Below are 25,571 nucleotides of genomic sequence, written 5' to 3'. Positions count from 1 at the left end.
GATGAACAGTATCTGGAAGACAATCGTCTGACGTGTATTAAGATATCCTTTTCCCGGAGCACTGAAAACCAGTAAGACTACATTTAACAAGGGTAAAAGTGTTACAGTGACCCAAAGAGAGTCAGACACTAAAGATCTGTTGTTTTTTAAACAGTTTGGATTGCCTTTCGACAAGTGTATAAGAGTCTACAAAGCCTCTTCTTTTTTTTGCTCTTAAAACCTGAAGAAAAACAAGCACCGGCAAAGCCAATAGGTCTACCCTATGCGAGAGCTTTTGTCTTTTGCAATTTGTTTTAGTCATTATGTCCACTAGTGAGGCTGCTGTTCAGCATGGATAAAACTTAGTGGGGTGGGGTAGATTAGAGTGGGGGGGGGGGGTATATTGCAGTAGAGCGGAAGGGGTAGATTGGGGTAGAGTGGAGTGTGGTAGATTGGCATAGGGTGGAGTGGGGTAGATTGGAGTGGGGGGGGAGTTGGATGGGTGAGCATGGTAGATTGGAGTAGAGTAGATTAGATAGTGGGGAAGATTGAGGGGAGTGGGGTAGATTGGGGTGGAGTGGGGTAGATTGGAGTGGGTTACTGTGGAGTGGGATAAGTGGTGTGAAGGGGCGTAAAGCGGTGTGGCATGTGTGGTAGAGTGAGTGACTTAGTTTGGAGTGGCGTGTCATAGGTTGTCGTAGAGTGGAGTGTTGTAGAGTGGAGTGGTGTGTCAGAATGAAAAGGCAAAGAGAAGAGTGCACTGGTGAATGTGGAGTATGCATGGTGTGGTAGCGCACTGCCATTAAAGATAACACATTTTAAATTGAAATTACCATTATATTTGTACCGAAATATGGTTTGACTGCACTCAAACGATAATTTGTGCAAATGAAATCAGTTAGTGTACTGACAGTCTACAAATACTTGCTTTCACTACACTTCAGAATTACAAAAAAGTGCTTCATTTGCACTAATTCTGATATATTCTGAAACATCAGCAGTTACTTTTTTGTTGTTGTTTGCTAGGAAAAAAAACATCCTACACCCCCTCACCTTACATGGATATTCAGCAGGATTGTCAAATACATTCTCTCACTATGAAGTCAGAGAAAGAATAGTAAACACCTAGCTCCTTCCGAAGAGAGAGCTTGACGTTCAACCTTTGTCTTTGAATGCACAGAAAATGTGCCAAGATTAGAACAAGATTTACAATCCTGTTTACAGAAAGTGAGTTTATGGAAAAATACAGTAAACAAGGTTTGAGCTACGAGAGGGACGAATTCAAGCTGAACAGCCTAAAGCAAATAAAGCCAGCAAATAGACAGCCAGAAATTGTGAGGTATAAACCACAAAGCCAATGGTAAGGAACGAGCAGAATTCATTCCAAGGTCAGCTGCCCAGTCTGGTAGGTTTCGACCTAAAGAGGGTCCTTCGAATGGGGCAGCACCCTCCAAATGCAGACAGCATTCACTGGATTTGTTCCTCTGACTGCTGCAAGATTTCCATGTCCTTCACAGCATTCTTTTTAGATTTTTCTACCTGCTATGTATGGACCAACAGCCATTAAAAAGCACCACAAACAGCACTTCCATGACACCCAGAGCCAAGAACCTCTGGCACGACGGCTCAACTGTCTTCTCTCCCATCCAGCTAGGTTCTTTATTTCAACACACGCTCAGAGGAAGTGTTTTCTTATGTATTTCTCCTTCAAAAGACTCTTGGGCCTTCAATGAGGTTGTATTTCCATGAATCACTGTCATACCAATATAATGTGCTGAAAATGTCATGCCCTCGGTGATAATGATTGAGAAGATCAGGCTTTTGTTAATACTAATCCATCTCAAGTTCTCTATCAATGGCCATGACATGAGCATGGTCATACTGGTGGATTTATACAATTCCTTCAAAGCAATACCTGACTTTGAAGTAAGAATTTTGTTAGGGCTGACAGGCACGAAACGAGGCAAAGGAGGACTTAAGCATAAAGATGTATGCTCGCCGATAAAAACAACAGAAGTGGAGTTTGGAGTAATGCAGATTTAAAAAAATTAATACAGTAGCTTCTGAGCTTGCTGTAAAGAAATGTGTTTTGGGCAACTTGGTGCCCTGGTGGGAATGAGCAGATATTACGTCAGGCAGTGTCTATCTTCCTCCAGAATCTTTCTCATCACACAAGGAAAAAGTACTGCATCACCTCACGTTTAAGAGAGGGTCTAACTTGTGTTCTGTTGTTATTATAAGTGACTCTCCAAAACGAGGTGACACCTCATTTTATGAGCATTTCTACAGATCTGAGTCCACCACAAGTAGCTGCAGTCCAATCATACCTGGGCATAATGTGGTATCAAATATCCCAGCTAACACCATGCATTCTCAAAAGTAACTGTTGATGGTGAAGATGCTTACCAAGCCCCTGAAGATAAGTCGCATTTCAAGAGGTCCGGCAGTAGAAATTTAGCGCTTTCAAAGTTAGTTTCTTTGATAAGGAGGGTCTAGTTTTACAGCTATTTTAACTTTGAAGAAACAAACAAACTCCTCTAGAGGAGCTATGATTGGCACCATTCTTAGATGGTCAAAGGAGGGTTCCGATTTCTACAAATGAGATAAATGGATCCCTTACTTTTTCCCTTTTCTATGAATTGCTAATTTAAGGAAATTCCATGGACTATCGTCGACAGAAGTTTCAGAGGATGACTCTTCCATATTCCTCAGTGACAGCACTCCTTTGGCTTTCAGAGACTTACTAGCCAAAACCTTGACATTGCCATCCCTGATTATCTTTGCTTTTAACTTCTCAGAGATCTCACACTACAATGTTCTAGGATATGAAAGAACGCAGCAAATAAACTCAACCCCAGTTGGAATCAGCGCAAATCTGTTTAGGACTAGGGCTACTTCAAACACAACTGGCAACAGACGGACTGAAGAAAATTAATAATGTAAGTGAAATCCAGATTAATCATAGCCAAAAAAAACAAATGAAGAGGAAAATAATAAAAACACAAATGTTGAGGACAAAGTCAAAAAAACTCACTCAAGAATAGTACAAAAAGAAGATAGGACTAGTTGCAGGAGACCCCCCACAAAACTGAAGTGCATCAAGCTAGCCCCCTCCCTCCCAGTTGTTAAATAAATTTAGGATCAGGCATACATTGTGTTTGCACCGAACCCAAATTCAAATTTTTGCCAAATCTGTACAGGGAGCAGCCTTTTACCCACACACACACATTCCTTGAGGTACAACCTAGATGTATTTCCTTGGGGAACACATGTCAGAATGCAGGGGAAAATATGGTTTTACCATTGCTCTAAAATGGATCCCTAACCTATACTTCTTTCCAATCGTAAGAACTTGGAATTAGTATGTAAGACAAAACTAATGGTAACCGTTTTTTTCCAGGGCAGTTCTAATCCCAATAACTGAGCAACTAGGAATAGGGGCCTGGGTCTCAAAATGCAGCTTGTACGTATGTATGTATGTATGTATGTATGTATGTGGTATTTATATAGTGCAGACCTAGAGTAAGGCAGCAGATTCCTATACAGGGTGTAAGGCAAAGACAGTTAACGTGTGACTGTAGCTAGTCCTATGAGCAAGAGCAGACAGGTACTACATTGAGGAATAGTATTCTTTAAAAAGGTGTATATTCAGTGCTTTCCTAAATTGCATCAGTGTTGGAGTGCTACAGATGTATACGCAGATACCATTTCAGAATCCCAGTTTATTGATTGAAAAGGCACGTTGCCATGTTTTGTTTGCACTTCTTCATCTCCACTCGGATGGTGTCCTGGCTGTGGGAGTGCCAGACACCAGAGGTTGCCAGACCGACAAACAGGAGTGCTGGTCATGATGGCTTTCTAGGTGATGCAGCTGGTTTTAGTGATGGTGTGGGCTAGCAAGGGTGACCAGTGGGGTTCCAGTGATCCCCGATGGTGTAAAAATGATGAAACCAAGATGGCATCAGAAGGCTGATCCTCTTTGATAACTAGCCATAACACAAACATGTCAATCTAGTACAGAGGTGTATAAGGGGTTTTAAACATTTAGGTGTTTTCCTATTTGCATGTTGCTGACAAACTATGGCCAGCAAACTTTTATCTGCAGTCGGCCATGGATGACCAGGGTTTGACTGAGCATTTACGCTTTTCCTTCAGAGAGAGCGCTGCAGGGTTCTCTTGTTTACATCATAGCTGTCAAAGCTGCTGAGTGAAGAGTCAGAATTGAGGAAAAGGTCTACTTATACATATTGGGGATTGAGGCTCAAAGGATGGGGTAAGGGTGCCTTTTGAAGAACCTTGAGGACCAGATGGCCTGATTTTTGGGAATCCCTTCCAAGAAAATAAATGAATCACTTTGAGCATTCATTTAAATGTCATATAATCCCTGATCGCGCAAGTCAGTCTTGGTATTCTTCTAGGGCACACGCTGCCACTCTCCGTGGACATATACGCATGCAGTGCACAACTCAGTTTGCCTAGAGCATATAGACAACCAGTTGTACCTGTCCACCCACATGCAGACAGCAACTCTTCACCTCCACTAACCATTTGCTCTTCCTAGATACACAAATGCTTCCAGTCCAGCCACACAAAAAGACATTGAGCACAGCAATGGCAAGGATGCACTCACAACTATGTCGCACACAAACACAGCCAGAGACAGACACACACATTACCTGTCCGGTCTTGGTGAGTGCCTTGTTCCAGGTGCTCCTGGCAGGGTTGGTGAAACGCGGCATTTATTTCGTCGAGTGGAGAGGTGGCCAGTAACCTCCTCTTCCGCGCTCACAATCTCTACGGCATGAGGAGCTGCAGCCCGAGCCTGGTGAGCAGGGGTCTCGGCCGGAGACCTAGAAAAATAGTCAGACATAAGTAGGACTGGATATTTCTTGTTATCAAAGTCATCTAGAGGCGAAGCATCTGCTAGAACTTCATCAAGAAGATACGTTCTATACCCAACAGACAGAAATAAACTGCCCAAACATGATGGTGGCACACCACAGCACTGTGTGGCAATACCCAGCAGCAATAGCAGATGGAATCAATCCTTCAAGCACACCAGAGAAGACTAAGTGAAAGCAGAATTGCCATATTTTATGGGAACCTAGGAGAAAATTCCGGGTCCCAATAACTACTAAAATTCATTCTGAACTTACTTTGAGATCTGGTGCCGGCATCCTGCGACCTATTTACTACTACCATGCAAAAGGGACCCTGGGATTGCTCAGGGACAAGGGAGCAAAAAAGTATGTTGAGGCTTCCATCTTCACTCTTCCTACATTCCAATAGGAGTCAGGTACACTAGAATTATGTCCACATGAAAAAGAGGTCTCACTAACCTAGAATAGGGAGTACCTGCCCTTTTATTGCATTTACTCATTCACATGTAAAATTTGCCTAAAGGATGAAAGTACCACTCTACCCCGCCCACAGAACGAGGTAAAGCGTCCTATGCCACATAGCAGCAGTACCACTGTGTCTCTGAAATGAGCATCTGTTCGCAACTGAGGTAAACAATAGTTACCCAATATCAATTGTTCAATAAAAGTTCAAAAGCGTATAAGTGGTTTCAAAAAATCTTCTTTACTTATTCATTTTAATTTTATTTCATGATTCTTCTCATGGTATATACATGTTCAATTCATTGGCCCAATGCATTTCGGGCTAAGCCCTTCTTCGGGGGCCCTGTACAATTCTGCTAAGATAATGAAGTACAGTTTCAAAAGCAAATTTCTAAATATATGATCATGTCAGGTTATGCAGTGTCAAACATTTCTCAACTCTTCTACACATGCAACGGAGGAAGGAAATTAGTGTGGATGGTAATTACTGGTTAAAAAAAGAGGTCGCTCGAGGTAATCAAAAGTTGTTCTCTGTAAACAGTAACTTGATATTACACGAAAGTGCAGGGAAATTGGGGAGTGCCTAAGGCGTGTCAACGATAGTGACGCTGGGAAAGTGCTCTTAAAAACATGGTATTCAAACCTGTTTTGGCGTATTGTATGCCGCACTGGTGTCAGAAAATATCTGCAACATAAAAAATGAAAAAACGTCAGGTGGCGTGTCAATCTAGTGGCGTGTCAATCTAGTGGCGTGTGACGGAATAATCTGTCGAGGTTCGATTCATGTCGCTATCATTAAAAAGCTTACCGAGTGGAGTATTCTCAGTGAGTCCTCATTGGAGTCCGGTTTGAGTGTGAACGTTCGTTTGGTATTCCGCGTTCTAAGTGCTAAACTGAGTCGCGAGACTCCTGTTATGTAAGGGCGATGCTGATTTGCGGAGGAGTAATTTTAGCAAGGGTCAACACTATAGGCTGGCACGTGGTCACGTGTCAAAACAATCGGCGTGCCGAAAATGTTGGAATACAATGTTTACCTTACGATGATATTAAACGATGATGCAGGATATTCCAAGGTTAACAATTTTACTTATTAACTTGTGATCGCGAGGGTATGAATCGTGTGGTTTAGCGTGCGGTGAAAAAACTTCACTGTGTTTGCGAGGATCATAAGTAGGATAAAATGGAAACCAAAAAAAATATGTGCACATTTTCTAAAACATATCCTGAAACATTCACAACATAAACATATATGTAAAAAAAGAGTATTAGTATTTCATCCAATATTTGAATCATTTCTGAATATTTGACTACAGGTAACAACTAAATTCCAAGCGTTCATTGAGCCCTCTTGGAGCTGTCGATGACAGTCTATTGATCCAGTAAAGTTCTCGTCTTAACAGGTATTGGTCATTATCTCTTCCTGGAAGTAGTGGAACCATTTCTAAGATACAGAACTTCAGTTGGCTTGGATTGTGATGGTGGTCATTGAAGTGTACTGCTACAGTAGATTTGCTGGATTTGAGGCGAATGTTGCTGCAATGTTCTGTCAATCTAGTTTTTATTTTTCTGGATGTTTTGCCCACATAAGGGAGTCCACATGGACATTTCAGCATGTACACAAGATTGGTACTATCACAAGTGCCATTCACTTTTAGTTTGATTTTGCTTCCACTGGATGGGTGGTTGATTTCATTCAGTTTGATAATTCAATTACAGTTTCCGCAGTTGTAGCAGGCTAATGTGCCTTTGTATGAAGACGGAAGCTCTATGGCTTTAGGTTTCAGTAATTCTTTTAGGTTTCTCGTTCTTTCATATGCGAATCTGGGATTCGAAGAAAAAATTCCCTTGAAGTCTTCTTCCAGGGCCAGTAACGGCCAGTGTTTTAAAATGTTTTTTTTGATGTTGTAACTCCTTGTGGAGTATTTTGAGGTAAACACTGATCTCTGTTCCTCCCTTGAAGTGGATGGTGTCAGGAGTTGTTTGTTCATTTGTTTTATCCTCTCCACAGCTGGTTCCAGTATGGCTTCTGGGTATCCCCGGTCCTTGAATTTCTTAATCATGTTTTCTTTTTGCTCTTCATATAGTTGTTGAGAGGAGGCAATGCGTTTTACGCGTAGCAATTGAGAGTAAGGAAGGTGATTTTTTAATGGAGGTTGGTGAAAACTCTGATAGTGCAACAAATTGTTTTTGTCCGTGGGTTTCTGAAATACGGTGGTAAGTAGTTTGTCTTGATCTTTGATGATCAGTACATCTAGGAAAGATAACTGTTTGTGATTGATGTTGTAAGTGAATTGGATCCGGTCATTGACATTGTTGAGTTCTTGGATGGCTGATATTAGTGGAGTGGTTGATCCTTTCCATAATAGAAAAATATCATCTATATATCTCTTGTATAGTATGAGATTGTCTTTCCATGATTGGTTGGTCAGAATGTGCTCTGTTTCAAAGTAATGCATAAAGATGTTGGCATATGCCGGAGCGGCACAATTTCCCATGGAAGTCCTGTTGCATTGTGCAAAGAATTCGTTGTTGTACTGGAAATAACTGTGGAATAATGTAAAGTGCATTAATTCCATGATTAACAATTTCAGGTTTGTTTCTTCTGATTCGCTGTTTAGTACAATGTTCTCCAGTGCTGTTAATCCTAAGTTATGAGGAATCGAAGTGTATAATGACTTCACATCAATGCTGGTCAGAATCATCTCGGTGGTGAATGATGTCCTGTGTTCTTCTAGGATATTCAAAAAATGGGTGGTGTCCTTTATGTATGTAGGAATCTGCTGTACGAGTGGTTGTAGATGTTTGTCGATGAATTTTCCTACTGGTTCACGAATTGAATTGATTGTAGACACGATCGGCCGGAATGGAGGAACTGTGGGGTGTTTGTGTATTTTTGGAATCATGTAAATGTAGGGTACAGATGGGTTTTGTTTGATCAGATATTCTTTTTCTTTGTTGCCAATGGTTCCTATTTCAATCGCTTTTTCAATGATGGTAATCAGAATTTTTTTGTATTCACTTGTTGGGTCTCCCCTCAATTTCATATAGGTGTTAACGTCATTAACATGGTCCTTCACATTTTTGTCATAAAACTCAGTGTCCATGATTCTGAGGCGTCAACAAAAACCTCAGTACAAATCATCGGACGAGACATCATCGGATGATTCACAATCGAACAGAAGAGTCCCTACAACTTCAAAAAATGTTCCAAGACCAAGAGATGAAAATCAAACATCAGACTCCAATCAACAACAAGCAACAACTTCTTCCACCACATCGACTCCTTTTTTAGAGAGAGGCCATGGACGCCCAAAAGAACCAGGAGGGGGAGAAGCAGGAACAACAAAAGGCCAACAACCAGAAAGCATAGCACAGAACACCAGGAGTCACAGGACCTTGTGATCAACATTTCCAGTCAGAACATCGACAAGTTTCAATTAAAAACTTTACAGAAGGGCACATCATTTGTCCCCACTTACCATTCCAACTTGCTAGAAACACAAATTTGCGTGTACAAATTCTTAAGAAACCTACGACTCAGACATTTTTTCTCTAATGTTGTAGAGAGACCGATTACAGACACTGAATCTGATAAACTGATGGGACTAAGGAACCCTAGCCGTTTCATACCACCAGTGAGTCACAAGGTGCTGGATGCCTTTGAAAAAGTTGTAAATCAAGACGTCTTAAAGATCTTTAAAGCTCCCAGACCTAAAAGAACTAACTTCACTCAAAAAGAGAGGCAGGCCATCCAAAATCTGGCGGAAAACAAAAACATTACAATACGACAGGCAGACAAGGGCGGCGCCCTCATAATCATGGACACTGAGTTTTATGACAAAAATGTGAAGGACCATGTTAATGACGTTAACACCTATATGAAATTGAGGGGAGACCCAACAAGTGAATACAAAAAAATTCTGATTACCATCATTGAAAAAGCGATTGAAATAGGAACCATTGGCAACAAAGAAAAAGAATATCTGATCAAACAAAACCCATCTGTACCCTACATTTACATGATTCCAAAAATACACAAACACCCCACAGTTCCTCCATTCCGGCCGATCGTTTCTACAATCAATTCAATTCGTGAACCAGTAGGAAAATTCATCGACAAACATCTACAACCACTCGTACAGCAGATTCCTACATACATAAAGGACACCACCCATTTTTTGAATATCCTAGAAGAACACCGGACATCATTCACCACCGAGATGATTCTGACCAGCATTGATGTGACGTCATTATACACTTCGATTCCTCATAACTTCGGATTAACAGCACTGGAGAACATTCTACTAAACAGCGAATCAGAAGAAACAAATCTGAAATTGTTAATCATGGAATTAATGCACTTTACATTATTCCACAGTTATTTCCAGTACAACAACGAATTCTTTGCACAATGCAACGGGACTTCCATGGGAAATTGTGCCGCTCCGGCATATGCCAACATCTTTATGCATTACTTTGAAACAGAGCACATTCTGACCAACCAATCATGGAAAGACAATCTCATACTATACAAGAGATATATAGATGACATTTTTCTATTATGGAAAGGATCAACCACTCAACTAATATCAGCCATCCAAGAACCCAATAATGTCAATGACCGGATCCAATTCACTTACAACATCAATCACAAACAGTTATCTTTCCTAGATGTACTGATCATCAAAGATCAAGACAAACTACTTACCACCGTATTTCAGAAACCCACGGACAAAAACAATTTGTTGCACTATCAGAGTTTTCACCAACCTCCATTAAAAAATCACCTTCCTTACTCTCAATTGCTACGCGTAAAACGCATTGCCTCCTCTCAACAACTATATGAAGAGCAAAAAGAAAACATGATTAAGAAATTCAAGGACCGGGGATACCCAGAAGCCATACTGGAACCAGCTGTGGAGAGGATAAAACAAATGAACAGACAACAACTCCTGACACCATCCACTTCAAGGGAGGAACAGAGATCAGTGTTTACCTCAAAATACTCCACAAGGAGTTACAACATCAAAAAAACCATTTTAAAACACTGGCCGTTACTGGCCCTGGAAGAAGACTTCAAGGGAATTTTTTCTTCGAATCCCAGATTCGCATATGAAAGAACGAGAAACCTAAAAGAATTACTGAAACCTAAAGCCATAGAGCTTCCGTCTTCATACAAAGGCACATTAGCCTGCTACAACTGTGGAAACTATAATTCAATTATCAAAGGGAATGAAATCAACCACCCATCCAGTGGAAGCAAAATCAAACTAAAAGTGAATGGCACTTGTGATAGTACCAATCTTGTGTACATGCTGAAATGTCCATGTGGACTCCCTTATGTGGGCAAAACATCCAGAAAAATAAAAACTAGATTGACAGAACATTGCAGCAACATTCGCCTCAAATCCAGCAAATCTACTGTAGCAGTACACTTCAATGACCACCATCACAATCCAAGCCAACTGAAGTTCTGTATCTTAGAAATGGTTCCACTACTTCCAGGAAGAGATAATGACCAATACCTGTTAAGACGAGAACTTTACTGGATCAATAGACTGTCATCGACAGCTCAAAGAGGGCTGAATGAACGCTTGGAATTTAGTTGTTACCTGTAGTCAAATATTCAGAAATGATTCAAATATTGGATGAAATACTAATACTCTTTTTTTACATATATGTTTATGTTGTGAATGTTTCAGGATATGTTTTAGAAAATGTGCACATATTATTTTTGGTTTCCATTTTATCCTACTTATGATCCTCGCAAACACAGTGAAGTTTTTTCACCGCACGCTTACGGTACAACAAACCACACGATTCATACCCTCGCGATCACAAGTTAATAAGTAAAATTGTTAACCTTGGAATATCCTGCATCATCGTTTAATATCATCGTAAGGTAAACATTGTATTCCAACATTTTCGGCACGCCGATTGTTTTGACACGTGACCACGTGCCAGCCTATAGTGTTGACCCTTGCTAAAATTACTCCTCCGCGAATCAGCATCGCCCTTACATAACAGGAGTCTCGCGACTCAGTTTAGCACTTAGAACGCGGAATACCAAACGAACGTTTACACTCAAACCGGACTCCAATGAGGACTCACCGAGAATACTCCACTCGGTAAGCTTTTTAATGATAGCGACATGAATCGAACCTCGACAGATTATTCCGTCACACGCCACTAGATTGACACGCCACCTGACGTTTTTTCATTTTTTATGTTGCAGATATTTTCTGACACCAGTGCGGCATACAATACGCCAAAACAGGTTTGAATACCATGTTTTTAAGAGCACTTTCCCAGCGTCACTAATGTTGACACTCATTAGGCACTCCCCAATTTCCCTGCACTTTCGTGTAATATCAAGTTACTGTTTACAGAGAACAACTTTTGATTACCTCGAGCGACCTCTTTTTTAACCAGTAATTACCATCCACACTAATTTCCTTCCTCCGTTGCATGTGTAGAAGAGTTGAGAAATGTTTGACACTGCATAACCTGACATGATCATATATTTAGAAATTTGCTTTTGAAACTGTACTTCATTATCTTTGCAGAATTGTACGGGGCCCCCGAAGAAGGGCTTAGCCCGAAATGCATTGGGCCAATGAGTTGAACATGTATATACCATGAGAAGAATCATGAAATGAAATTAAAATGAATAAGTAAAGAAGATTTTTTGAAACCACTTATACGCTTTTGAACTTTTATTGAACATTTGATATTGAGTGCTCTGGGGAGACACTTTTCTTGAGAGAACAGTGCGTCACAGATCTTCATTAACCCAAGTACAGAGGGTTCAACCTCACGGGCACCACCCACCTAAAAAGAACTTTTCAACCACACTAAGATTACTCCAGGAGTGCGTATCCCAACTACCAGATCTGGATTTGCAAGTAAGCAATAGTTACCCATACACCCATGAGCTGAATAAAGTCCACTTCCCCAAAGTGAGGAATACAGTCTACCCCTTCATGAAGTTAGTACCCTCCTGGGGGCATGGTTACGCGGGCGAAGATGGTGGACATAAACTGGTGGAGCTCTGTCATTCATCTCACGTAATCCATACATTTCTCCATATTACAGCATACCTGGAGGCACAGAAGTGGCCCCATAGCAGCGGGAAGCACCACGATCCGGGAGAGAGGTTAAAAAGAGCTCCAACCCTACAAGTAGCAGGTGAATTTGGCCCAAATCAACCTGGGCCGAGCTGCAAGGGCAGGAGGCGTGGCTTGGAAAGACTGAGCGAGCACAAGGATGAACACAAGGCCTGGGAGACCCAGATCAGCAACCGTGCAGTGGGCGCGACGGCCAGCCCCCAAACACGCCCACAGCACCCAACGACAGACAAACACGATCGCAGAAGTGAGAAGCAATCGAACGGGAGCAGAGGAGGGGAGCAGCTGGAAGCACAATTGCATACCCCGCTAAGTGAAGAACTTCAGGATACATCCCTGGTTATAACGGTTTACTGGGGTGGGGAGGCGAGACCCGGGTGGATCGGGCAGGTCCCGGCCTCCACTCAGGGCAGCACTACACAGGGAGCCAACACCTGACCTGGTGCTCATGCAGATAGGACCCCTCATTTAAAAAGGTGCAACTAGCATAGTTGGGCGGTCGAAGATCACCCAGCACCAGCGTGGCCTTCATGGGTCACATGAGCCTGAAGATTGCACAAGACTCGGTGGGCCCGAAGGAGCATTGGCAGCCCCCCAGGCGCACCCGCAGTGCTTGATAACCGAAAATGACAATCGCGGTGGTGATAAGCGATCATGCGGGGTTGGCAGAGGAAGAGGAAGACCGTTGCAAGTGAAATAATGTCACCTCACTAGGTGCGAAGCTCCAGACACACCACTGAGCTCATCAAAATGGGGGGGGGGGGGGTGAGGCCGGGGCGCCCCAATAGGGTGCATTGCCCCATTCACAGCACAGCAGGCTCACTTGGTGTGACAAGCACATACATGAACCGGTGTCCCTCCAGAGGCCTTCACCTCGGAAGGTACAGCGAGGACACCCAGATGGGCGAGGACCGCCCAGCACCAGCACAGCGGGCCAGCCTTCGAACACAGCAGGGTACCGCTGGCCGCTCAGAACTGAAATCACCCAGAACAGCGTACATCGTAAAAAGGGCCGAGGTAGATGAACTGAGGACCGTCGGCGTTAAGAGCAGGCAGGGGCCTGCTAGGAGGGCACATGCTGGAACCGTGCTGGATCCATAACGGACTATTGAGAGAGGTCATGTCGCAGTAATGTACCACTCTTGCTCGGGAAGCATAGTGGTTAACATAAATGACACCCCTGGACAGTTACACAGAGGGGTAAAAACTAAGAAGGTGCCAAGAAACCAAAAAACACTGGAAGCATTCATATGCGCTCAAACTATAGAGACACAACTGGAGTGACCTCTGGACTGAAAATTGGGGATCGTGCAGGCCCTGTCGCTCTAACAGGCTGATCCGGTCATTGTGATCCACATCTGACCAAATCTCATGAAGCAACAGGACTAGTAGCATAAGCTAACACACCAGTGTTCTTAGCTCCCCGGAGTAGAAAAGTTGGGGAACACAATGGAACAAATAAGCACCTCACTTGAAAATAATATTGATAAAGTGGCCCTTGACTTAAACCTTCTGCATGCAGATCACCTGAAGCTAGCAGACAGAACCCACATGTTGGAAGTGACCATAGCTGAGCTATCTCCCAAGGCTCATGAAGCCGAAAAAAACGCCTTAACAAGCAGTTGGCCTGGGTGAAAGTACTCGAGCACAGAGCAGAAGGTTCTGAAGGGCGTTCCAGGCAAAACAATGTGAGTGTCATAGGCCTCCCAGAAGGTGAAGAAAGCAGAGATGCTACCACCTATGTCGAACACTAGGGATACAGGGATTGCTATCAGACGGTGTACTAACACTACACTTCGCCACAAAAAGAGCAAGCAGGGTGCCGGCGCGATCCCCCCCCACCGGGAACGAGTCCCAGATCACTGCTGTTTAGTGTACTAAACTAGAAGGATAGTGACATGATTTTACAAGAGACAAGGAAGTTGCAAAAGATACAGGTAGCAAACAGTCTTGTAATGCTCTTTCCAGAATACACAGCAACGGTACAAAAACAACGTCATTTTTTTCTGGAAGTGAAACCGCGACTCCGTAAGCTGGACATTAAATATTCACTGTTATTCCCTCCGCGCCTACGAGTAGTGGCGAAAGGCAAGACACCCTTCTTCGACACTCCTATCGCTGCATGGGACTGGCTAGACTCTATGAACCCTGGGGACAACAACCGAGACAACGAACAATCTGGGAGATCACAACTAAGAACTAAATCTGGGCCGCTCAATGGAAAAAGACGCAAGCTGCAATCACCACTGCTGTGCCATGGATCCAACCTAGAACAAATGATACAGGACCTATGCAGTGCACTGCAAGCAGCAGCTGAAATCAGAAGTCACCTAAGCGACTCTTTATCAGAGGAAAGCTTGCAAGATCGAGTATGCGATGTGGTGTCAGTCGATGTGACCTCAAATTCACAGGACTCAGGAACTTTGCCAGAGGTCACACCACAAACTGCAGATAACATCATATAGCTGAATCAAAAAATATGCGGTCACCCCAAGTGTTTATGCAACAGTGAAGATGATGCAAGTACAGCAGGACTTGATATGTTTTTTAAGAGTCCAATTCATTTTCTCTTGTTAGTAATGTACCACTCTGTTATAGCCATTATCACTGCACACGCAGGGGTGGTCACCATACGCCAGCAAGTACCCTATGTAAACATGCTCATTAGCCATACCCCCAACCTAAACCATCAGATGTATAACTCCGGTTCTCGCTAACCACCAGACTAATGGGGGACTAACAATCCCTTTTCCTCTACTGACACCCAGTCCTTGCGTAGCCCGACCCACTAGCCAACGTTGGCATGTCTTCTCGTTTGAAAGTTTGGACGACTGCATGTTGCACTCTCGCCCTACTGGTATTTCATATATTCATTAATATTAGTTTAGTTAATCAAGACACACTGATCCGATTATGCACTAGCAATACCACAGGCACACTGTATCGTCTGGCCCCACCTCTGTGACCCATACACGAAGATTTGCTGCCTCCGGGCTGCTGGTTTTTAATCATCCCCCGAACATGACTGTCACTAAAATATGCAACTGGAATGTCAGGGGAATACATAAACCTTCCAGCAGGTACCTGATATACTCTTACCTTAAAAGACATCAGGCCCAAATAGTTCTCCTTCAAGAAACGCATCTCACGGCACCTGAACACAGACACTGCAGAGGAGGTGGAGGGGGCAGATATATGACACTGGCTACTCTGCCTTTGCCAGAGGCGCCCTGATATGGATCAGACCAGCACTCCCTTTCAGCTGGACAAATCAATGATAGAAACAGAGGGACGATATGCCCTTGTAAAAGGCCTCCTGGGTGGCAGACCAAATGTGCTGGGCTCAATTTATGCACCCAACACAGAACAGTCAACATTTTTGGATACATTATCTGGCAGACTGTCGGACTAGCATGGAATACCCTGGCTGATGGGGGGGGGGGGCTTCAATTGTGTCCCTTGATTTCTCTTTACCTACCTTACCTGGCGCACCCACAACAGCCGCCGTGAAGGCACTAAATACCTAGATTACGCAGTGGCATCTAGTAAACGTATGGAGACACAGAAATCCCACAGATAAGGTTTACTCCTATTACTCAGGGTTCCACAACTTACACGTCTGACTAGACAGGATGCTAACCACAAAAGAGGTGTTAGCGACTGTGACCGCAATCGAATACTTAGGAAGAACTCACTCCGACCATAACTCGCACACACTCCAAACGACATTGGATAATGGCACAGCAACAATCCCCAGATGGCGATTACAACCTGAAACACTAAAGGACAAACCATTTTGAGAATCCCTAAGCTCGGCCATTATAAATTATTTTGATGAAAATACAGGCTGAGCAACATCAGCCCTCACTGAATGGGATGCATTTAAAGCAGTAATCCGAGGGCATTGTCTAGACATACAAATAGGAATACGTAGAGGGGTTTGAGGCAGATCTTAAAAGTCAGACAATGGGCTAGCGCACCTTGAAATACACACAGCTACCAACCCGGTAATCAAAACACAACTGGAAGAAAACAGGGCAGAACACCGTCGACTGCTAGAAAGATTAAGATGCCTTAACTACACAGCGCACTCTGCGTGCACCCACAGCACCGCAGACAAGGCGGGTCGATTACTCGCATGGCTTATTAGACTGGAAGACACCAGGTCCCCCATAACTTCAATCTGATCCCCGCAGGGCACACTCCTATATACGCAACAGACAATACATCATGACTTCATACAATACTATACTAACTTATATAAATCTACTGCAGTGGCACTGCCCGAAAAGATTCATCAATTTCTCACAGAATCACTCTCCCTACAGTAACCCCAGAACGAAGACTGGAACTTGATGCTCGAATTAATCCAGATGAAATTCTGCTCGGCATACGCACTCTAGCGACAGAGAAAACCCCATGCTCTGCTGGCCTGTCAGCTGATTTCTATAATGCCTATGCTGCGCTATTAGTGCCCCAGGTAAAAACGGTTTACGAGGCCACACTGTTGGCCTGCACCCTCACAGATATCAGGGTGGCTCTAGGCTCATGGCGGCCCTGGGCAGGGAGCGTAGGTAGGGTGCCCCGGAAGAGGGGGTCCGGGCGGGACGGAGCTCGGAGGCCAGTGGAGGGGGGGGGCTCAGGATGTTTGGAAGCGGAACAGAACCGGTGGCCGCCAAATCCCTGCCAGGGGCCGCCAACCAAATATGTATCCATCCTCAGAGGATTATTATATTAAGGATATATATTGGCGTGGTGGCCCCTGAGGTTGGGTGGCCCTGTGCAGGTGCACAGCTTGCACATGCCTAAGGCCGCCCCTGCAGATATGCAGCGAGAAGAGCTATTAATTTCACTCCCTAAACCAGATACGGACCAAACCCATTTAGGCTCATATAGACCCTTGATCCCCTCTGTTGTTTTCGTTACCTATGGAGCCCTTAGCTGTGCAGCTGCAAATGAGGAGAGAGAACTGGGGCATCCCTCTGGGAGATGGATTGCATGTGGTATCCATATATATGGTGATTATCACCTGCTGTATATCAGGGACATGAATAATGTACCAGCGACTATAGCGGAGATGTTACTATGATTTGTAGTACTTTTTGGGCGGAAGGTAAACGGGAACAAGTCATGCCTCTATCCCTTCAGGACCAGGGCTCAGAATCCAGACAGAGCCATTTCCTCTATCCGGTCCCAACTCAAGGTCTGGAAAACACTGCCCTTAACTGTAATGGGCAGAATAGCCTTGACCAACATGGTGATATTACCTAGACTGTTGCATTACTTTGCAAATCTTCCTGTTTATGTCCAGGCCAAAACATTCCAAAAATTGGAACAAATGATCCGAGATTTCATTTAGAACAAAGGACGCCACAGAGTAGTACTCTGGAAACTGTACGCACCTGCAGACAAATACGGCTTGGCAGTCCCAATTAAGGAGCTTTACTACCTAGCCGCGCAGCTGCAATGGGGTAAAAGTGGCTGGCAGGATTACACTTTGCAGAAACCGCCACAGCACAGCCAGAATAGACATTATACCAGGTATGTCACTTATTCTACCCAATGGGCAGACTCACCAACCCGGCGTCGACTTGCCTGGCCCTGGCCGACTGATGCTACAAACGCAGCTTACACCTTACCAGACAATTGATTCCTTACGCATCTGCACTATCACCCTCCTTGGCACCCCGCGGATTAGAGGGGGCGCATCAAACAGTGCGCTTGTGCCCTGGTGTGCCACGGAGGTGCGAACCCTGGGAGAATTATAGGAGGATGGCATGTTACTGCCCAGGAAACAGACTTGCCAACAGGTCAATTCATATTATATATAACTCAATTACAAGGGTACTGATGGCGGCATGGGGGATATGGGCACTGAGCCCCAGTTACATCTGGTGATTCAATATTTGCATGTACTGGGGAATGGAATCCACATAATCCATTGGATAATAGAAGCATTACTACTGCATACCCTGAAACCCCTGACGTGTTTGTGCACAAAATGGGAGGATGACAGGGGTGAGTCGTGGACAGAGAAGGAATGGGGCGCGATCTTAGCGAGCGTGACAAATCCCACGGAAAGCTATATTTTGCATTATACAGACTTATATTATTCACAAGGCGTATCGATCACCAGAAAAAATAACTAAATATTTCCGGCTCACTAATTCGGCATGCCCCCACTGTATACAGGTGGGAGCAGACTTCCTCCACTTGCTGTGGTCCTGCCCCTCACTACGCTTGTATTGGCAGGAGGTGAGAGCAGGCCTGTCGGAATCTACTGATCGCCCACAATTGCACACATGGGAGGAATGTATACTGGTAGTATTCCCAAGACCCAAGAAGCACAAAGTCACCTCCAGATTCATAGATCTAGGGCTTATAGTTGCAAAAAGGCTAGTCACCCGGAGATGGAAAAACATGCATCCCCCCACTACGGAAAATTGGGGGTGCTCACTATTGGTCTCGGCCCAGGCAGAAAGCACCGCTCTGCAGAAAAGAGGTAGCCGACCTGCGCAAACACCTCCTTGCACAATGGTGGGACACAATAATGGTGGTGCTACATCACACAAGGAGTGAACCGGGGGGGAGGGGGACAATTCACAGGAAGGGAACGATGATGGAAATTAATTGGAATCCTTATTAACACACAATCCAGATACTAACAACACATGAGCTATTATTGCTGATCTGGGGATATATCCAAAGACAAGCCGGGGGACAGACATATATAAGACGATCCAAATTGGGAGGTCACGGGAGGAGGGGTTGGGTAATCTCAAGACGAAGCTATCAGGGTAGCATTGATCGGTTCATGTGTGTCGAGTTGTTGATTTAAATTCTTCCTATGTTAATGCTGCATTGTCCTAATCCGCAAAATAAGAGCAAAAAACAGGATATGTGAAACCTGTAGATAACTAAATGGCAGGCATGCTCAGTATGTTTAGGGATAATATAGGAATATTGTATATCTCTCCATTTTCTCCTCTTACATTCTCCCTGTATACTAGAACCTAGTAGCTCAGTTAACTGAAAGCTGCCTAGACATAGTAATGTATCCGACCTGCCAAGCCTACGCAGTATAATACATCAAGTACATGACAAGTGTTGGCATTCAATCTGTAAAACATATACTGAAAATGATGTACTTGTATGTAACTGAAAATGCAAATAAAGAAGAAAAAATGAAGTCAGTACCCTCCTACACCCCTTTAGGGGGAGGAATATCAGCCCTATGCCCACGAGACTAGTACCTGCCCCTAGGGTATGGGGTATCTAGCCACTGAAGTGCTTCTGCAGTCTCTGCTTTTACGGTACAGCAGCCTTTATTTTATGTTCCATCATCATCTGATGCCCCTACATCCTCTACTATGTCCCTGGGGAAGTTAGTGTAACCCAGTGCTCCAGCAGTCTGTCAGATGACAAACCAACCCCAGCCATGCCCCAGTGTGTTTTCTATGCGGCAGCCTTTGGTGCTGTGCTCCTGCAGTCCATGTTTCGGTGTTCCAGCAGTCTTGATTGAGTCTGTACTGTGTGCCTGCAGTCTCTGTCTTGCTCTTGTGCTCTTGCATTTGTCATTCTCCAGCGTATGAGCTTTTTCCAGCACTCTATGCTTTGCAAGTCTGATGTGCACACCCATCCCTGCAATATTCCCACAGTCTGTGCTGTATCACAGCAGCCCGTGCTGTGCTCCAGCAGTCTCTGCTGTGCTCCAGTGCCTGCCATATTCCGGCAATAGCAACACGGTGATGGATGGAATCAGTGGCGTAACGAAACTTGAGGCGGCCCCCTGCAAGGTACATGGAGGGGCCCCTTCGGGCCCCCCACTGTACTCAATCAGGAACTCTCAGACCAGGGTACTGTGCTGAGGAGACACCCCTGCAGCTCGAGCCCCCCCACTCTGCATCGGCTGCAGTGGGCCTATGTTACACCACCGGATGGAATGCTTGAATTAATATCAGCCAAGGCCAATCGCTCAGGCTGCATTCCAATCCATTGTTTTTGACCCACCACGCAACTTAAGTTTGGACCCAGCCATATGAAAATCAACCTTGATCATGCTCTTCATGGGAACAGTCCAGACCAAGCTGCCAAGCCAGATTCTCCCTGAACCAGAATACAAGCAAACTAGGACCAGTTTTGCCCCGATGAGCCAGGTATAGTTTGATTCCAGTGGCACAGTGAGCACAGGACACATGTCTAGGCATATTCGCGGACTTAGGGCTTTAACTGCAAAAACAACAGGGTGATGATTGGAATGCTTGAATTAATCTCAGCCACTGGCAATTTCTCAGGGTGACATCCCAATCTTTTTTCACCCACCATGCCACCTCAGTTTGGACCCAGCCATATGCAAATCAGCCTTGACCCTGCTCCTCGTGCGAATATTTCAGCCTGAACTGCCAGGCCCGGTTCTCCCTGAGCCGCGAAACAAGCAGCCTGTTCCTGCAGTCTGAGTTATGCTTGTGCAGTCTCCGTCGTGCTCCTAGCCTAACATGTTCTTATGTTCTGTTCCTTGTGCTCCTGCAGTCTGTACTCCCAAGTACTATGCTGGCTACTGCAATATCTGCTGTGCTTATGAAGTTTGTGCTGTGCATCAGCAGTCTGCTCCTCTAATCATGACCATCGAGCGGTCTGTCCACAGTTTATGCAATGGAAGTACACATTAGGCGGACTGGCAACTGTTTGCCATTCAAATACTGAACAAGCAGCTAATCAACAAACATGTGAAGCTAAAACCACTCCGTTTATTATTTTTTATTTCTAATTTTGATTGTACTGAGCTCCGGCTAAAGCTGTGCCCAGCCACACCTAAAAGCGGGTCTCCTGGGTATACCTTTTCGAGGAAATCTGCTATCCCATCACAATCAGGTACATTCACAATATTTGCTTTCCTCATTATATTGCTTTGAGTCGAAAAAAATATTTTAAAATATTAGTTACGTTTATGTTGTACATCCAAATTCTGAGATGTAGGAATAACTGCATATGATGATTAGGATATTGAGGTCCATTTTTCTTAATTATGGTTGGGGACAACGAGGTTCTTGATCATCTGTTCAGCCTGCAAACAAGCATTGGCAAAGCCAATAGGTCGGACAATGGTAAACAGTGATGTTAGCCAGGGGCTGAAGTGGGCTGAACCAACTCCCAATACAGTAGTAGTGGGGGGAATAAAAAAGTGAAATACACAAGAACAGACCAATGGATGAAGAGGTCTGGTTGAAAGTCCCCGTACGTAAGCATAATATACATACAATTTTTGTAACATCATATGGTCTAACTCCAGACCTAAAAGAGAAAATTAACATTATCCTCAACTTCAGCCATTCCGATGGCACAAAAAGGACTGAAGCGAGTCTCCATTCACCTACATCAAATACTGATTTTTAGGTCTCGCCTGGCAAAAGCAGCGCATACGCTGTTCTCGCCATGGAGAGGACCTTCTGGAATCAATTCTCCTGTGGGCTTACGTGCACACGTCTGCATGGACAAAGATGGCAGCTCTCGCCATCTGTCCAAAGCAGACAGCATGCGCGTGTCCGTACGGACTTTGGACAGTCCGACGCCATCTTCTTCTAAATAGTGCGTTCACCACACTGCCGCACTCACTCACTCCCCCACCCCACTCTATTTCAGCAGAACTCCTCGTCATAGGATCGAGAGCGGCGCACAGTTAGCAGGCTTATTTTACTTTCCCAGCCACCCCTACGTAATGCCCCAAATCTCCTTCCTTGAGACTCACCCTGCACCCAGTACACTCTCAGTATTCTGTTGTACCCTGCTTTTCTCCCCGGGTTTGCCTGAAAGTACCCCTACACACGGCCTCGTCTTTGTCATGATTCACATGTGCTGCCTTTTACTCGCCCAGTACTCCGCCTGCACACCCCATGTACCTAGTTATCCCCGTACCACTGAACCCTGTACTCCCCAAAGCTGTGAGCCATACCTATGCATGCCTGTGTCCCGCACCCCCTGTGCCCCATACCTCTGTGCACCCCCGTATCGCATAGCTCTGCACCCTTGTGTGTCATACCTACGCAACCTTGTGTCTCATACCTATGGACCCGCTGTATCTCATACCTCCGCCCTCCCTGTGCCCCATACCTATGCACCCCCTGTGCCCCATAGCTCCGCCCTCCCTGTGCCCAATATCTCCGCACTCCCCTGTGTCTATACTTCTGCACTCCCCTGTGTCTATACCGCCTCACCTCCCTGTGCCCCATACCTCTATGCACCTCTATAACCAATACCTCTGCACTTCATTGTATTCCATACATCCGTACTCCCATGTGCCCCATACCTCTGCCCTCCCGTGTCTATACCTCCGCACTCCCCTGTGTCTCTACCGCCTCACTTCCCTGTGCCCCATACCTCTGTGCCCCTATGTCCAATACCTAAACAACCCCCTGTCTCTCATACCTCCGCACTCCTCCGTGCCCTGTACCTCCACATTTTCCCTGTGTGTCTACATCCGCACTCCTTCGTGCACCGTACCTCCACATTTTCCCTGTGCCACATACCTCCGTACTCCGTGCCCTGTACCTCCACATTTTCCCTGTGTATCTACATGCGCACTCCTCCGTAACCTGTTCCTTCATATTTTCCCTGTGCCACATACCTCTGTACTCACTCGTACCTACGCACCCTCTGTGTCTCATACCTCCGCACCACTCTGTGCCCGTACCTCCATACTACCTCTACCCCCGAACTCCTCCTGTGCCCCTGCCTCCGCACTCCCTGCCTCCACATTTTCCTTGTGTCCCACCCCTCCACACTCCCCTTATGCCCCTTATGCCACTACCCTCGCACTCCTCCGTGGCCTGTATCTACAAATTTCTTCTATGCCCCCTACCTCTGCACTCCCCAATCGTTGTACCTGTGCTGGGGTACATTTAACCCCCGCGGGACCCCCTACAGTGAGCCTGCATGAGACCCTCTGCAGTGAGCCCCCTCTCCTCTGCTCTGAACACTCACACTCCTACTGCCACCTGTGGAGTGTTAAAGGGGGCTTGAGAGTTTGCACCCTCCTACTCTGGGCTTCTGGTGGGGAAGTGATGAGGGTATGTGCCATCTCTCCCCAGCCATGATCACCTGCCCCTTTCTCTAATGGGCAGCACTACCTCCCCAACTCCCCGCCAGAGCACCCTCCCTCCCCAGCCACTATCACCTGCCCTGTCTAGAATGGGCAGCAATCCCCACCCACCATCACCTGCCCCAGTCTATAGTGGGCAACACTACCCCCCTCCCCTCCCATTCCCATAGGATCCCCCTCCCCAGCCCTGCCAACCCCCCCCCCCCCCCCCCACATAACCTTGCCAGACACGAATCCCCACCAAGAGTGCCTCCATAAGTAACAACACGTGCCCTAGATACAGTGTGCCACCACTTCCAGGAGAGCAGCAGATGGCGGCACTCTCACACCTAGGGCACACCCCTATCAACTCTCAGAGGGTGCTACACACCAGGCATGGCATCTGTCACCCATCGCCAGGGAGGTCCGTGTGTAGCAGTAGCAGAAGGAGAGCTGCAGGGGGCAGCATTGCCAGACCTTGCTACCAAGGATATAGAAAGTGAAAGAAAGGATGACAAACAGAGCAAGAAATAGAGATACACTGATAAAGGAAGAAAAAAGTAAAGAAAAAAAGATTCAAAGAAAGACAGAAAAAGAGAATGAGAAAGAACAAGAGAAAGAAGAGTGAGAAAGAAACAAGGGAGGATAGAAGGAGGGAAGGAGGAAGGAAAGAAGGAGGGAAGCAAAGGTGAGACCTATTGCATTCTCAATGCTTGTTCAATAAACGAGTTGATTTAGCTGCATCCTAGTAATTTCAAAACTATATACAGCATCCGGGAGGAACTCGAGAGAATGTTCCACAAAGTCTGTGCTTCAAAACAGTACATCCTTTTCTACCATACGTTGACCAGATACTTCTGGTCATACTTTTTCTAATAATAAGCAGCCTATTAATCTCTGCTCATCTGCATACAAGGGTTAAGTCATGCTGCCAGCACATTAGTTATGCCCCTGAGGCTGAACCAGAGCAGTTTCACTGCAGAGGCCACTGCGTGAATCTCAGGAGAGAGTGAGGACTCCTCTGCCCTCGCCTGATGATAACATGGGGTTTGATATTTGCACTACTGTAATAAATGTCGGACTCTGCGGTTATTACAGCAAGTGGCGTATTTTATTGGAAAAGGTATTTGGCACAGACACACTTATACATATTACACAAACATACACGCAAGTTACCACCATCAATTAATGTTAAAGTCTTGACAAAATTGTGAAGTGCTCTGGCAGCCTAATTTAGGGTCACGATCGTGCAAACACACTCCTGCGTTACATTTACAAAAGGCAAACCAATGCACGGCCTGCCCAAACTGGATTAGCACAAACTGTACGGGTGAGACATTCCGAGTTCCCGACCCCAGCTTGACCCCACACTGCCCAAGCAAATTACTCACATTGCAAGGGGTGCCCCCTCTAGGGTTCACTAGCGTCCACCCGTCGGCCCGAATGACCCCCCTGGAAGGCAGCGCCTGCCAACCCTGCGTCCCCGCAGGACCCGGAGAGCCACGTGCTCTCGTCACGTGACGTGGCATATTACAACGGACCGTTGCAGGCTCACCTCCTCGCGCGCAGGGCTGGGCTGGGCGGAGTTCCGAACCGCAAAACACATCAATGTAGAGCAGGCGCGTGGCCCTCATTCGTGCCAAGGCCTTGCCATACTCAAGAACAAGGCCCTTGTTCTTTTAGTTTAGCACGATAAAGACCGAAACGGTAAGGCCTCACTGGCACAGCCACCCCAGCAGATCAGGGGATACGAAATTCATGTAATTTCCATTTCCCTTCTTACGTGGAATTTCAGCAAAATCAGGCAAACCACATAGCACTATTTTTTAGCGCAAAATGCTAAATCGCACGCGAATTTAACATCAGCCTCCCTCGTTCTGTTCGTTTGTGTTGTTCCTCCTGTGCTCAGACTTTTTTTTGGATAGACGGAAAACGAAAAGATGTGGCGCTACGGTGTCTTTGTCAGCATTTCGCGTAAAATGCCATAAATTAGTTAAGTGAGATTACATATAATGAAAATTTCACCCAGGGCCTAGGTAATTGTTCTTT

The 25,571-nt window shown here is 45.3% G+C and overlaps 1 protein-coding gene across 3 annotated transcripts in view; it reads right to left on the bottom strand.

The window, feature by feature from the left end:
• ADCY6 (adenylate cyclase 6) overlaps window positions 1-25,571 on the bottom strand; it is a 550,358-nt gene that overhangs the window by 509,421 nt on the left and 15,366 nt on the right. Inside the window, exon 2 of one of the 3 annotated variants that reach the window (XM_086963749.1) lies at window positions 4,656-4,829. The exons of 1 other annotated variant lie outside the window; for it this stretch is intronic. Coding sequence is in view for 1 of the 2 variants with exons in the window: in XM_086963746.1 (XP_086819872.1) it covers window positions 4,651-4,718 (68 nt within the window). In the remaining variant the exon portion in view is untranslated. Of the gene's footprint in view, window positions 1-4,650; window positions 4,830-25,571 lie in introns of all 3 variants that reach the window. One more of the 3 variants, XM_086963746.1, reaches the window with a different exon arrangement.

The sequence above is a fragment of the Lissotriton vulgaris genome, chromosome 1_1 (assembly GCF_964263255.1).
Source record: "Lissotriton vulgaris chromosome 1_1, aLisVul1.2, whole genome shotgun sequence".
Classification (NCBI taxonomy): domain Eukaryota; kingdom Metazoa; phylum Chordata; class Amphibia; order Caudata; family Salamandridae; genus Lissotriton; species Lissotriton vulgaris.
This window is presented reverse-complemented; position numbering and strand designations above follow the sequence as displayed.